The sequence below is a fragment of the Phragmites australis genome, chromosome 2, assembly GCF_958298935.1.
Source record: "Phragmites australis chromosome 2, lpPhrAust1.1, whole genome shotgun sequence".
Classification (NCBI taxonomy): Eukaryota; Viridiplantae; Streptophyta; class Magnoliopsida; order Poales; family Poaceae; genus Phragmites; species Phragmites australis.
In genome coordinates, this window is record NC_084922.1 from 40324084 (window position 1) to 40337041 (window position 12958).

General features: G+C 47.9%; 1 protein-coding gene across 1 annotated transcript; it reads left to right on the top strand.

The window, feature by feature from the left end:
• The first annotated feature begins 3946 nt into the window (after positions 1–3946).
• LOC133908847 (uncharacterized) lies at positions 3947–9136 on the top strand. Its single transcript, XM_062351028.1, has 6 exons — positions 3947–4358; positions 5780–5888; positions 7928–8058; positions 8151–8225; positions 8524–8673; positions 8796–9136. Exons 1-6 carry the CDS (start codon positions 4143–4145, stop codon positions 8913–8915), a joined length of 801 nt encoding a protein of 266 aa, XP_062207012.1. The 5' UTR covers positions 3947–4142; the 3' UTR covers positions 8916–9136.
• The last annotated feature ends 3822 nt before the right edge of the window (positions 9137–12958 follow it).

The following is a 12958-nucleotide window of genomic DNA, read 5'->3' on the forward strand; positions in this document are numbered from 1 at the left end:
CCCCTTTTATATCTCAAAATTCGAAAACTGCCGCCCCAGACGGTTCGCTCGGCGAAGCGTCGCCTCGATCGACGCAACTGTCAGACGAATCTCCCGACGATCGCACGATGTCAGCGGTTGCCAGGCGTATTTTCCTCGATCTGCGCGCCGACCGCGCGTGCCGCCCGTATGGTTATCATACCCTTCGGAAGTTGTGTGGACACGCGTCCACTCATTTTCCCGTTGGAACGTACTTGAGGTCTAGGTCCGCAAGGGCCACCTCTCGAAAGCTTACCATATGGCGTCCGCGCTAGCCTTGGCCTCGGTCGCGACGAAGGGCCCATTCGCAGTCTCCGTCCCATCGCCTACCAACGGGCCCGGGGGCTACTGTCGGTGTATTCAGAACCAGGGGTCCCTAAGTCCCGAGGCCAGGCCGGCTATCCACCACATGTCACCACCCTGCGAGGTAAGAAAAAGCTAAGTCCCGGGAGAAGGTGTTCGGGGCCGCCGCCTCTGGTTCCCGAGCACCCTAGTTCCCCAATGATCTGCAGGGTCCAAATACTAAGACCAAAGTGCTCGGGAGAGAGTGCTCGGGGCTGCACGTGGCAGCCCCCGAGGACTCGGTGCCCCGAAGGTCCCACCGAAGTGCTCGGGAGAGAGTGCTCGGGGCTGCACGTGGCAGCCCCCGAGGACTCGGTGCCCCGAAGGTCCCACCGAAGTGCTCGGGAGAGAGTGCTCGGGGCTGCACGTGGCAGCCCCCGAGGACTCGGTGCCCCGAAGGTCCCACCGAAGTGCTCGGGAGAGAGTGCTCGGGGCTGCACGTGGCAGCCCCCGAGGACTCGGTGCCCCGAAGGTCCCACCGAAGTGCTCGGGAGAGAGTGCTCGGGGCTGCACGTGGCAGCCCCCGAGGACTCGGTGCCCCGAAGGTTCGCGCAAGATCATTCAACGACCCGAAGGGTCCCGTCGTCAGGGTGTCATCTAGTCAAAGGCCCAATGCCGCATTTAATAGGCACACGCGGTCTGACATCCTGACATCCTGACATTCTCAGCTGCCCACGCCCCAGTGTCAGACCCTGCCATGCACTAGCAGGGGGCCGTGGGTCCATTAAATGCACGGGTCCCGTCCCGTTTTTATCCAGATGCCTCGGGATAACGTTGCCAGAATCGAAGCACTCCGCCTGCCACCCTGCCCTGGCAGAAGAACAAGACAGGGTGGGCGCACTGGGCACCTCTGAGGCTGACCGGTGGGCCCCTTTTAGGGCGCCCCGAGGCTTCCGCAGCGGCTGGTGGTCGAATGCGCGCCGCATTTCTCCACCGCCCCTGTCACTTCGCCAAAATAAAATGATTACGCCTTTCTCCGTGGCACCTTGGCATTCGTGTCCCCTCTTTCCCATTCAGGATATGTTGAGGTCGGCGCGCCTATAAAAGGAAAGGATGGAGAACACTAAAAGGAAAAAAGAAAAAGCCTTCGACCACCAGACGACCAACAATCTCCGACGAACCAGGCCAAAGATAGATCGACAGACACTCGAACCAGCTCGAGTTAAGCTAGAACATAAGAGCCTCAAGCTCTTTGTAAACAGCTCTCCCCTTAAAACCAGATACCTCCTTGAAGAATTCTCTTCAAGGATAAATATAGTGTTCATACAGGAGTAGGGTGTTACGCCTCCGTGCGGCCCGAACCTGTCTAAAACCCGGCGTACCCACTTTTTTCTTGCATTAGGGTGATTGTCTCCCGCCAGCCATCATATTTATTTCCGTTCCCGCTTATTTCCCAAACAAGCTTTTCCAGGATCATCCCCCCGGCCGAATCTCTAAAAAGGGGTCTCTCGGGATCCCTGCGACAGGAGTTCACTCTCCGACACCTTGGATAATTAAATAGGAGTCGGAACATTAACAAACTTTGCAAAGTCGCGGTCCAAAACGGAATCTGTTACGTGGAGAAGCTGCACTCCGGCGACGACACTTGATAGATCGTACCGAAGTTTTTATGTGTACCAGGCGTTTTTTCAACTACCTCTGCATCGCCGATTTCTCCTGTCGACAGGTATTGAACAAACAATGGGTCTAGGCATCGACCTAGAAGCGGCGGCAGCAGCGGCCGGGCCCTACCACGCCATGAAAGCTGACCCGCATCACGCAGCATCCGGTGGTCGCCGCCGCGGCTGCTGCTCGGCCGCGTGTTCCGCATCTGTTGGGAACGAGTGCCGCTTCACAGTCGTATGGACGACCGTGGCGTTGCTGGCGGTATTAGCGATCGTCGCCGTAATTGTCCTGACCTACCGAGGACCTTCTTTCTTCGTCCACCTCACCGGCTACGAGGGCATCGACCCGGGCCGCGCCGGCCGCGTGGTCTCGCCGTCGTTCAACGTCACGCTCCGGATGAACAACACGTGCGTCGACAGCGTGGACGTGGCCGTGATCTACTCGGGCGTCGCGCTCGGCTGGGCGCGCATGGAGCCGCGGGACTGCGCGGAGGGGCGCTGGGCGAGGGATGTGGAGGTGGTGGCACGGGGAGGCAGGGTGGGGCTGTCGCAGCGCCTCCGCGACCGCATGGCATCGGACTGGCGCTCGGGCACGGTGGAGATCGATGTCGATGTGAAGGCGTACAACAGCGGCCATCGCACTGACACAGAAATCCCTCGAAATACGTTCGTCGGTAAGGTTAGGATGATGAACAAGATTACAAGAACTTAGAATGATTCCTCTGTAACATGAATCATGGTGTAATTCACATGTTCTCATATAGATATTTTTTTTTCGTGCAGTCATATACTTTGACTGTTATTTTGCACAAAAATGTTAAGGTTTGCTATGTAAACCTGTCATCACTAGATTGTTCATGAATAATATTTCCAAACTACTGATTTCTTTTGTAGGTTGTTCATGAATAATATTTTCAAATTACTGATTTTTTTAGTAACTCATACTTATCTATACTCCTATATAATTCATCTGTTATGGTTAATTCGAACGATCTCCATTATTCATCCGAGTTGATCAAACGGCTACCGTGCAGAGTTGGATCCTGTTTCTACTTCTAAAAATACATTTAATCACTTATTTATTATTTGTCTTTCATACCTAGACATACATTATTTATCTTCCATACCTAGACGTCCATTATTTATCTTCTATACATTCTAAAAATACATTCAACCTTTTATTATTTGACTTTAATATTTTTTTAGATTGCTATATACTAGATTAATTCCATATGTGTAATACATATGTAATTACTAGTATTTTCATGGTAAAGGATCTACGTTGGAGATCTGTCAATATTCAAAATGTCCTTTTACCTTCGATAGGTTTCAAAGTGAAATATTCCATGCACAACTCTTTTGTGCAACTCCGATACAAATGTGCTTTTAAGCCCTTTGGTTCACGTGCAAGTAATCCAACCGAATGTTTTTTTTTTCAGAGATCGTTCCAGAAAACAAGTTATGGTTGCATGTACTTAAATTTCAGTAAAAAAATATTTTCTCTCTATCAATAATAATCTTACTATATAAAACACGAGTTGATTTTCGTGTCATCTTTTTTCCTACTCTCCTCCTATATAATAAAAACTCCTAAAATTTAAATAATTTATCATTTTTATCATTCACACTCATCTTCCAGACTCCCTGCATCGTTACCGGCTATAGATATAGAATCCATTTTACTAATAAAAAAAATTAGAATAGAAATTAGTGGATAATCTCTTTTTGGATTTCATCTGAAATCAAACTACGGTATCGCTCTTGATGTATTCATTCGGCGATGCTTCTATAGCGTATTCACGTCTTCATCATTAAGTTTGTGATTGATGTTACCGTATTTGATATTTATATTTTTTTCTACCATGACGTTTAGCTATGAAAACAAAAGCAAGAGAAAGTTTGGGCAAAAAATAAAAAAAGCCTGTTTGCATACAGCCTACGAGCCCGTTCGACAGCTACAGTCCGGCCCACGTTACCCTGGGTAACCCAGTTCTAACATTCTAATTATCTCGGCGTGTTCTTCCGAGTTCTAGCACTCGCCGTCCCCTCCCCCTTCCTCGCCGACCTGCGACTGCGAACCCCGTTCCCGACCTCGGCACACGAACCGCCCCAACTGAGCAAGCTACACTCCGGGAGCGAGGAGGAACCAATCACCGGGACACCACCGAACCCGCGGCGATGGACGAGGAGGCGAAGCACCTGGAGACGGCGCGGGCCGACCGCCCCGTGTGGCTCATGAAGTGCCCCACCGTCGTCTCCCGCGCCTGGCAGGAGGCCGCCGCTTCCGCTTCCGCCCCCGAGTCCGGCGGCGCCAACCCTAACCCTAACCCTAACCCGGTCGTCGCCAAGGTCGTCCTCTCCCTCGACCCCCTCCGCGACAAGCAGCCTACCCAGGCAAGCCTCCCCCCCCCCCCTCTGGCCTCTTCATCCCCCCCTTGCCTCGGTGTTCGCTGCTGCCCACTGAGTGGCACCAGAAATGCCACTCTGCGATATTGACCGACGCGACGCTATACCGGATGGACCCCTGCGGGGGGAACAAGGGTATAGATAGGATGTTAGGCATCTATCCGAAAAAACCTTTATTTTTTCGGATTGGCATTTCATGATTGTCCCAATCATGAAATTAACTCAGTTCGAGGGGTTTCCCCCCTCTCTCGATATGAATCCCGGCCTTGATTTGTACAGTAACGGAGACCAAACTGTGGGGATGGGGATGATATTGCTTAATTTAGCATATGCCGCTAAGTCATCTCGATGTTGGGGGAAGTTCAGTGGATTGATTTTGAGGGTGCTTCTGAGCGCTGTGTTGATCTGAGTCGTCAGTCCTCTTAGACGATCTTTTAATGTAACATGTACTTTAGCACCTGATTTCATTATGTGATCATGATAGTCTTGACCTTCAAAGCAATGCCAACAGATCCCTAGTAAGATACTTTCTCTTCCGATGAGTTTTATATTTCCTTCCCAGAACAACTGATTTTGTCGATACCATCACCTTAAAGCCAGGCCAGAACAATTGATTTTGTCCTTTCAGATATGATCATTTAAAACCAAGCCAGAGGCATAGGTGTCTGCTTACTGTTTCCTTCTGTTGTCGCTATTTCATCAATGGTTATACTGTAACATGTATGTTACTTAACACTTTATGTCCCCTTAGAAAGCGTCATGGAGGATACATACCCCTTCTGAAACTTCACTTTATACTCTAACCTGTATGTCACTTTATGTCACCTTAGAAGGCGTCATGGAGGATACATTCCCCTTCTGAAACTTCACTTTTCAGAATTCAACCTGGGTCCTTGGTATGGAGCAGACAGGTGTTAATGCAGAATTTACTTCAATGAATGATGAGGGCAACTCTTGTCATAGTTTCAGGGCACTTGTTTTTGACCTTTGGGTCTGGTAAAAACGTAGAAGGGTTTAACAGAAAATTAATATAACTCTGCAATTAACTTGCGACATCATGTATGTTGTACGGTTAGGCTTACGATGTCATGTTGTCCTTTGGTGGTTAGACATGTTGGGATAGTTGGATATGTGTCCTCAATATTTGTGTAGAAGTCGATTGTCAATTTCTATGCCTACACTCAGTGGCACTTGAGAACGAAAAGTATGGGCTTTACACAGTTCATGTTTTTTAGTTTAAAAAGATAGAATAAATGATCCCCCTGTCCTTAATGAGTGTGTGCCAGTTATTTCAGCCACTCTAAGACAATTCTATTCAATCAAAATGTACAAGAGAGTGCTTTTTCAATGCTATAGCTGATCTTTTGTTATGTACCTATGTTTCTTACATGGTATTAATGGCATAATAGTTCAAGATGGAGATGGCTCAATCAGACAATGGCAACACACCAAAGAGTTACTCTCTGAATATGTATAATGATTTTGTGCCGATGTGCATCTTTTCTGAGTCTAACGAAGGTTGGAACCATCTCGCCTTTCACTTTCTTCATGACATTTGCATGTATTTTATTTTCTTCTCTATTCGCATTAGTTTTTTTCCTACAGACAATGTTGAACTCACTTCTTCTTGTTGTGAGTAGCAAATAGCTGCTTATTTTAACTATAAACTTTTTAAATGTATAGAAAATTCCTTTATGCCACTGAAACTTATACTTTTCCCTTACGTGCCATAAAAAAATTGACATCCCTTACATGCCACTGGTTCAATTTTCCATCCGCTCCTTGCCACTTTCATCAACTTTCTGCTGTTAGCCCTAAGAATCTTGTCAGTTTTTTCGGCAAATGACCAAACTACCCCAATCTTCTTCATTCGTTGACACCGTATTCTTCTTCCCCATGCCAATCCCCTCCTCTGCTTCATCTCTTGCAGCAGCACCACCTCCCCTCCCAAAATCCACTGCCATCTCCCTGTTCCTCACAGCAGCAGCACCAAATCCAAGCCTCCTCTCACTCTTCTTCCTTCCGTTCCTCTCTTCTTTACGAAGCAGCACAACCAACGCCACCAATCTCTCTCTCTCTCTCTCTCCCAGCCATCTCCTTCACGGCCGAAGCTCCAAATCCGAGCAGCCCACTGCAGACCAAATATCGCCGCCACCAACTCCTCCCTGCTTCTCTCTCTCTCTCACCCAGCAGCAGATCCATGGCCACCACACGCTCCACCCCCATCTCCCTCTCTCGGCTGCCGCCGTGCTGGGGCAGCGTTGCTGGCCAGGAGTTCAAGGAAAAGGCGTCTGAGGAGGTTGGGGCGGGGGGGGGGGGGGGGAGGGGACTAGAGCTCTGGTTCGATGAGCGTTGTCCGGGCGAGCAGCACTGCGAGGAATGAAGAATATTGGGGGCCCGCCACCGTCGGCCCACCTCTGGCTTCCTCTCCGAGAACCATCACCAGCAGCAGGTTGCTCTTGTCGGGAGCATCGCATTCTGCCGCTTTTCCATGCTAGGAGGCACCCCATCTCCATGGTTGAACCTTACCAGTTTCTGTTCTGTACAGACAACATACCAGAGAAAGAAGAAAACTCAAGGGGCAAAAATGTATTTTCCACCAAAACTTCACGGTGTCCTAATGGCCAAGTGACGGAAATGGCAATGAGGGGATGGAAAAATTGAACCAATGGCATGGAAGGGCAGTCAAATTTTTCAATGGCACACAAGGAAAAAGTATAAGTTTCGGTGGCATACAAGGAATTCTCTTAAATGTAATGTTAGATAGTACCTTCAGTAAAAAAAATAAGTCCCATAGAGTACATGCTGTCAAACCTTTTGAACTTTCAACATATTTATGATCATACTGCTGGACATGTGTTAAATTTTATATGTAAACTTTTCTCAAAAAGTGCTCCTGGAATATAATAGTTTTATCAGGTTAAAAAATATTTTAATGATATGATGTAAATCGATGCACCCTACTCATGCGGGGACTGGAAATCTGGTCACTTAGTTGCTTTTGGGGTCCTTAGGCTCCAATCGTCTGTGGTAACTAGTAATTGGTATGGTCCAGGTGTTATTTGTACATATCGGGCTATTAATTAACTGCGGAGGATGTTTCTATTAATATTTTTGTACTATGCTTCCCTTTAAACCAATCCAGTATAGTTTTTGTTCATGCATTGAACTATTTCCTTCTATAAGTTTGTGTATGGTCTAAACTTAGCACCCAACTGGTGTCCAACTTGTGTCATACTTTTTAGCAACTTCATTGTGTGGTGACTAAGCTTTGGCCAGTACATGACCATGCTATAGTCTATTGGTCAGATATCCCTTGTGAATCTCCTCTATCACACACGATATGCACCATGTTTAACTGATATTGCGAGGACCATGCTGTGTTTCATATTTGAGTCAGGAAAACTTTGTTGATTGTATATTTTGAGACTTGCTCATAATTTCTAGTGTAAGATGTTTACTCTGGATAACATAGTTTTCCTGTACCAAATAATTGTGACCCCCGGATAACATAGTTTTCCTGTATTAAATAATTGTGACCACCTTTTTTGTCACAGAGAAACTTGCATGTGAAGGGAAAGTCGAGAATAAATTTGACATGAAACCACACAGAGAAAATCTTGTGGAATATGGAAAGTTATGCCGTGAGAGGACTACTAAGTTTATGGCTAAACCAAGACAAGTGCAGGTGACTGATTTAATTATAATTTTTTACCTCTTGTGCCTCTGTTTCTTTAAGTGTTTCTATAAAATTGACCTTCTCGCCTTCACTGCTTGTAGGTACTTGAGAATGACCATGGAATGCGCATGAGACCCATGCCTGGCATGGTTGGCCTAATACCTTCTGGTCCAAAGGTAGTAGTTCTTTCTCAACATAGCTAAGGCAACTCCCTTACTGTCTAATGCCTTGTTGCCATGGTTTGTGGTTTAATACCGGATGCTGTTTGTGGAAGTCACGATTGCTATCTTGTACCTCATGTATTTCTATGGTCAACACTTGGCTATTCTGCCAGAAATATTACCAGAATTCATATTAGTTAGCTATTCGGGCAAAAACATTGCAGAGTTCATATTCTTTTTTAAAAAATCATTTGATTCTCACGTGACCATGCAAATCATAAATGATCTCATTAACTGTATTTATTTTTGACAGGAGAAGAAGAAGCCAATACCAACAAAACCTTCGGACATGAAAAGAACAAGAAGGGACCGTACGGAAATGGAAAATATCCTATTCAAGCTTTTCGAGAGGCAGCCAAATTGGTCACTAAAGCAGCTAATGCAAGAGACGGACCAACCTGAGGTAGTTTTCTGCCCTTTCCCTAAATCTGCTAAAAGGAAGCATTGGTTTCCTGCTACAACTGCATTTCTGATATCCAAGGCATCGCTTACCTATTGTCTGCTTGATTGTTTGATGCTATGCAGCAATTCCTGAAGGAGATACTGAACGATCTCTGTGTCTACAACAAAAGAGGACCAAATCAAGGGACGCACGAGCTCAAGCCTGAATACAAGAAGTCTACAGAGGTCAATGAGGCTACTTGAAGTCCATGCCATACCCGTGCTAGAACTTCTTGTCCTGACTCGCTGAACATGAGTTCTCGAGTCTCGACCAATGGGAACTCCAACCTGTTAGTTGCTGCGTACAAGTAGTCACTGATGCTTCATTTGGCTGTCCATTTAACGTAGATTGTATTCTTGAGGTGATGCATCTTTCATGCCACCGGAACTGGAAGCCGTATGAAAGACTTTCGGCACTTTTTGTATCTCACTAGGACTGAATTTCGGTCTGTGGGTATTTAGATACACAAGCCCCCGTGTCCCTCTCGGGAGGGATGACTCGGGTGGCCACCAAACCCGTCGCGCCGTCAACCCTCTCCCTCGCCGCCTTTGTCTCGCCATCGCTTGAGCGTGTTGTCGGAAGTCCGTGTGGCTGCAAGGACGGTGGTGGTGGGGCCATCGCCTGTTTGCGTCGTGTCTCTCTCTCCTGGCATCTTGAGGGATGGCGGCGTGGTGTCCATGGCGGTCGGGGCATTCGGGGTGCCTAGGGCGGCTGGATCCGGTGATGTCACGGCTGGATCCACCTAGATCTGGTGGCGTCGTGCCCGTGATGGCATGTTCTTCACGGGCTAGCGAGCTTTCGGTTGAAGCAGTGTATTGGGGCCTGACGGTGACGATGGTGTCGGTCCCTGTGAGTGTATCCGACGCGTTGAGGGAGGCGGCAGCAGCGAGACTGGCGCGTGGGGCGGAGTTGGGGAGGAGTGGAGGCGATGGTGGAGTTCGAGGCTGGAGGCCTCAGTTCGTTGCTAACTCGCGTGGTTGGTTGCCACGGGTCGGTGGGGGAGGTTTCGCGAGGAAGAAGGCGGGGCGGTGGCCATGTCGAGGCTGCGGTCTAGCACGACAGACGGGGTTGTGTGAAGGAAGGCGGAGGGATGGCCCTTGGCTCCTCGACGACGTCGCGGTGAGATGAGGCTGTGCATAGGTAGCAGGGCAGTGTTTCTCGTCTCCAATGGTGAGGCACATCGGATCCGAGGTGTGGTGTCCTGCGGCGGTTGAAGGGTGGCGTTCACTCGCAGTGACCTGAGGCGACGAGGTGGTGGTGTCCACGCGTGATAGACGGCTTTACGAGGATGCAGCTGGGTTTGTTGAGGCGTTTGTCGGGTGCGCTTGGGTTTGGGCGGCCTGGGTTTGTGCGGCGGCCTCGAGGTGGCTGGTTCGGGTGGTGCTTGAGCCGGCGGATCTGTGCAGTATCGCAGCGGCACTGTGGCGGCTGGTCCCGCATGGCGGTGGCCAGCTTGGCATGGTGCAGTCTGCTTCGCGATGGCTTTCGAAGTTGTGACTGGATGTTGATGACGGCTTGGCTTATCCCTATGGCGATTGGTCCCGCATGGCGATGACTAATTCGGCGTGGGGATGATCTGGTCTTGGACCCGCAGAGGCGGGGCGGTGCAATCGGTGGTGCATGGTCCCGGGTGGCGCGGCGGCGATCGATCACGCATAGCGGTGACCATTTTTTTGCTGTTGGGCGGCCGTGCTTGGCGATGTGGTGAGTGATGTCGTGGAGGTGCGATAGAGTTGTTAGCGTGTGTCTTGGCATGATGGCTGCAACGGGTGTGGGGCGGCCCGCGTGCGGCGTTTGGGTGACCGCCGGGTGCCCACCGACGGCTAGGCTCGGCGAGAGGTGGCCTAGGCCATGCGATGCAGTGACCTTAGGGATGTCTGGTCCTGGTTTGGGCGTTTGGACCAACATTGTTGCAGCGACTATGCGGTGACTGGTCCTGCATTGCGGCGGTGTAGCGAACATCACCCTTTTAGGGCATGTATGTAATTTTCGTGATTAATGACAACATAGTCAATGAGACTAACATGTTTGTCAAGTATATACTTTAATAGATCTTATGGATGCAACATATGAAGAAGCCACCGAAACCGGGACTAAGATTGGATTGAATTAGATAAGTCCCAAGAAAAATGTATACGCCAGATGATCCGGCGCTGAGGTGTCTGTACACACTGGAGCATTCTAGAAGTTGAAGTTCAAATGTTCCACACGCCGGATGATTTGACGCTTGAAGTTGTGCACACCGGAGACTTCGCCAGAATATTTTCCAGAGATTTCCTTCGGTCCAATGGAAGATGGAGTTATACACGCCAGATGGTCCGATGCTTGTATCGTAGTATTCGTCGGAGGATTCAGTAATCACAACGGCTAGTTTTGACGTGGCTGTGCATGCCGGATGTTCCGGCGCATTGAAGATCTACACGCCAGACAAATGCACAGTGAAGAGAAGTGGCTTGGCTGGCTCAAGTCTACACACCGGATGGTCCGATGATGGAGTTCAAGGTAATACCGGAACATTCGGTGTTCACAAAGAGATTGAGTGGAAGTCCAATGGCTAGTTGTTGTTGTTGTTGTATGTCGGATGTTTCGGTACTTGTACTACTGTTAACGCTAGAATATCTGGTGTTCACAGTCTTTTTGAGTCATTGGAGCAATGGCTAGTTCGCGGGATTAAGGCTATAAATACCGCTCCACTCTGTCATGTGAATGTGCTGGAGTCCAGAGAAGCTCATATACACTCGAGAAGACATCCAAGCCACCAAAGTGCTAAAAGTGATCATCCAAGGCAATTAGCATAAAATTATGGAGTGATTAGTGCTATTAGACATAGAGAGAGTTGTTGCTAGGTATTGATGCCTAGAGAGGAGATCAAGGAGTGATACTACTGTGTACCAAGTGGTACGCCGGTACTTTGGAGTCTTGATGACTCGCAGACACTGTGAGCCTTGGTGGCTCAAGCTTGTTGACCCTTCGACTTGGTGTGGAGTGGCGTTAAGAAGCTTGTACGGGGACACGGAGACTCTTGCTATGGTGGCTCAAGCTCCGAAGTGAAGACATCAGCAAGTGACCAGAAGAGAGGCTTGTGGCGAGCCTTGCTTTGGTACCTTAGTGGCTTAGCCTATTTGAGATCTAGGTGGCTCAAGGGCTGTGACCGGGTGTCGTCCGGGAGTAATAGCCTAGGTGGCTGCTCTAATGTGGACTAGGGGTGACGTTTATGCCATCGATACCATGGGATAAAAATTCTTTGTGCCGAGTTTACTCTCCCTAGCTTCTTTTACATTTCCGTATTTACATACTTACAATTTATGTTTGCATGTTTACCTTCATATAGTAGTTTGCGAGGATTGGTTATAGGTTGCAAATCCTTTTGAGTGGTAGAGTAGACACACTAGATAAACCTAGATTACATTTAGATAAAAATTGATATAGGTTTATATTGTGAAGTTTTTTGAGCCGTTTAGTTTTAAGTGTCCTAATTCACCCCCTCTTAGGACATCACCGATCCATACAATGGGTATCAGAGCTGGGGCTCACACCTGTCACAAGGATACGCCAATTCAAGTGGCACTTGAGACCACGGCTAGGCTTTGATCAGTTATTCACATCTTTTTTTTTTACCGGTTAGGCTTCACCGTCTAGTGAGTTGTGACGTCCAGGGTTAGGATGGATATCGATAGTGTTCTGTATTTTGACGGCACTCTCTTCCCCTGATGGAAAATTCTAATGTTCTAATAACTTATTTTCTTCAAGCAAAATGTTTAGATGTTTGGAGAGTCACGGAGGAGGGAATGAAGGAACGTCCCAGAAACAAGGAGAGACAATTCGATGCTTTGGCAAAAAGTATCCTTTTTATCATCTCTAAGCATTGGTGTATTCAATCGATTATATTATCTCACCAATGCACATGATATTTGGATTAACCTCATTGAAATACATGAATGTACAAATGGTGTGCGAAATGAGAAATATCATATGCTAGTCTCTGAGCTCAATAGCATTAAACAACTTGCCTATGAAAATGCTAATGACATATACTCACGTTTGAATATTCTTGTCAATGAGAGCAATGGGCTAGGTTTGACGCCAATTAGAGATGATCAAGTGGCGAGAAGAATACTTCAAGTTCTTATTCCAAAGTATAAGTTAATTGTCTCCATCATTTACGATAGCAACGATATAAGCAAGATGACTCTAAACCAAGTACTCGTCAAGATCACCGCTCATGAGATGACCATGAACATAGGGG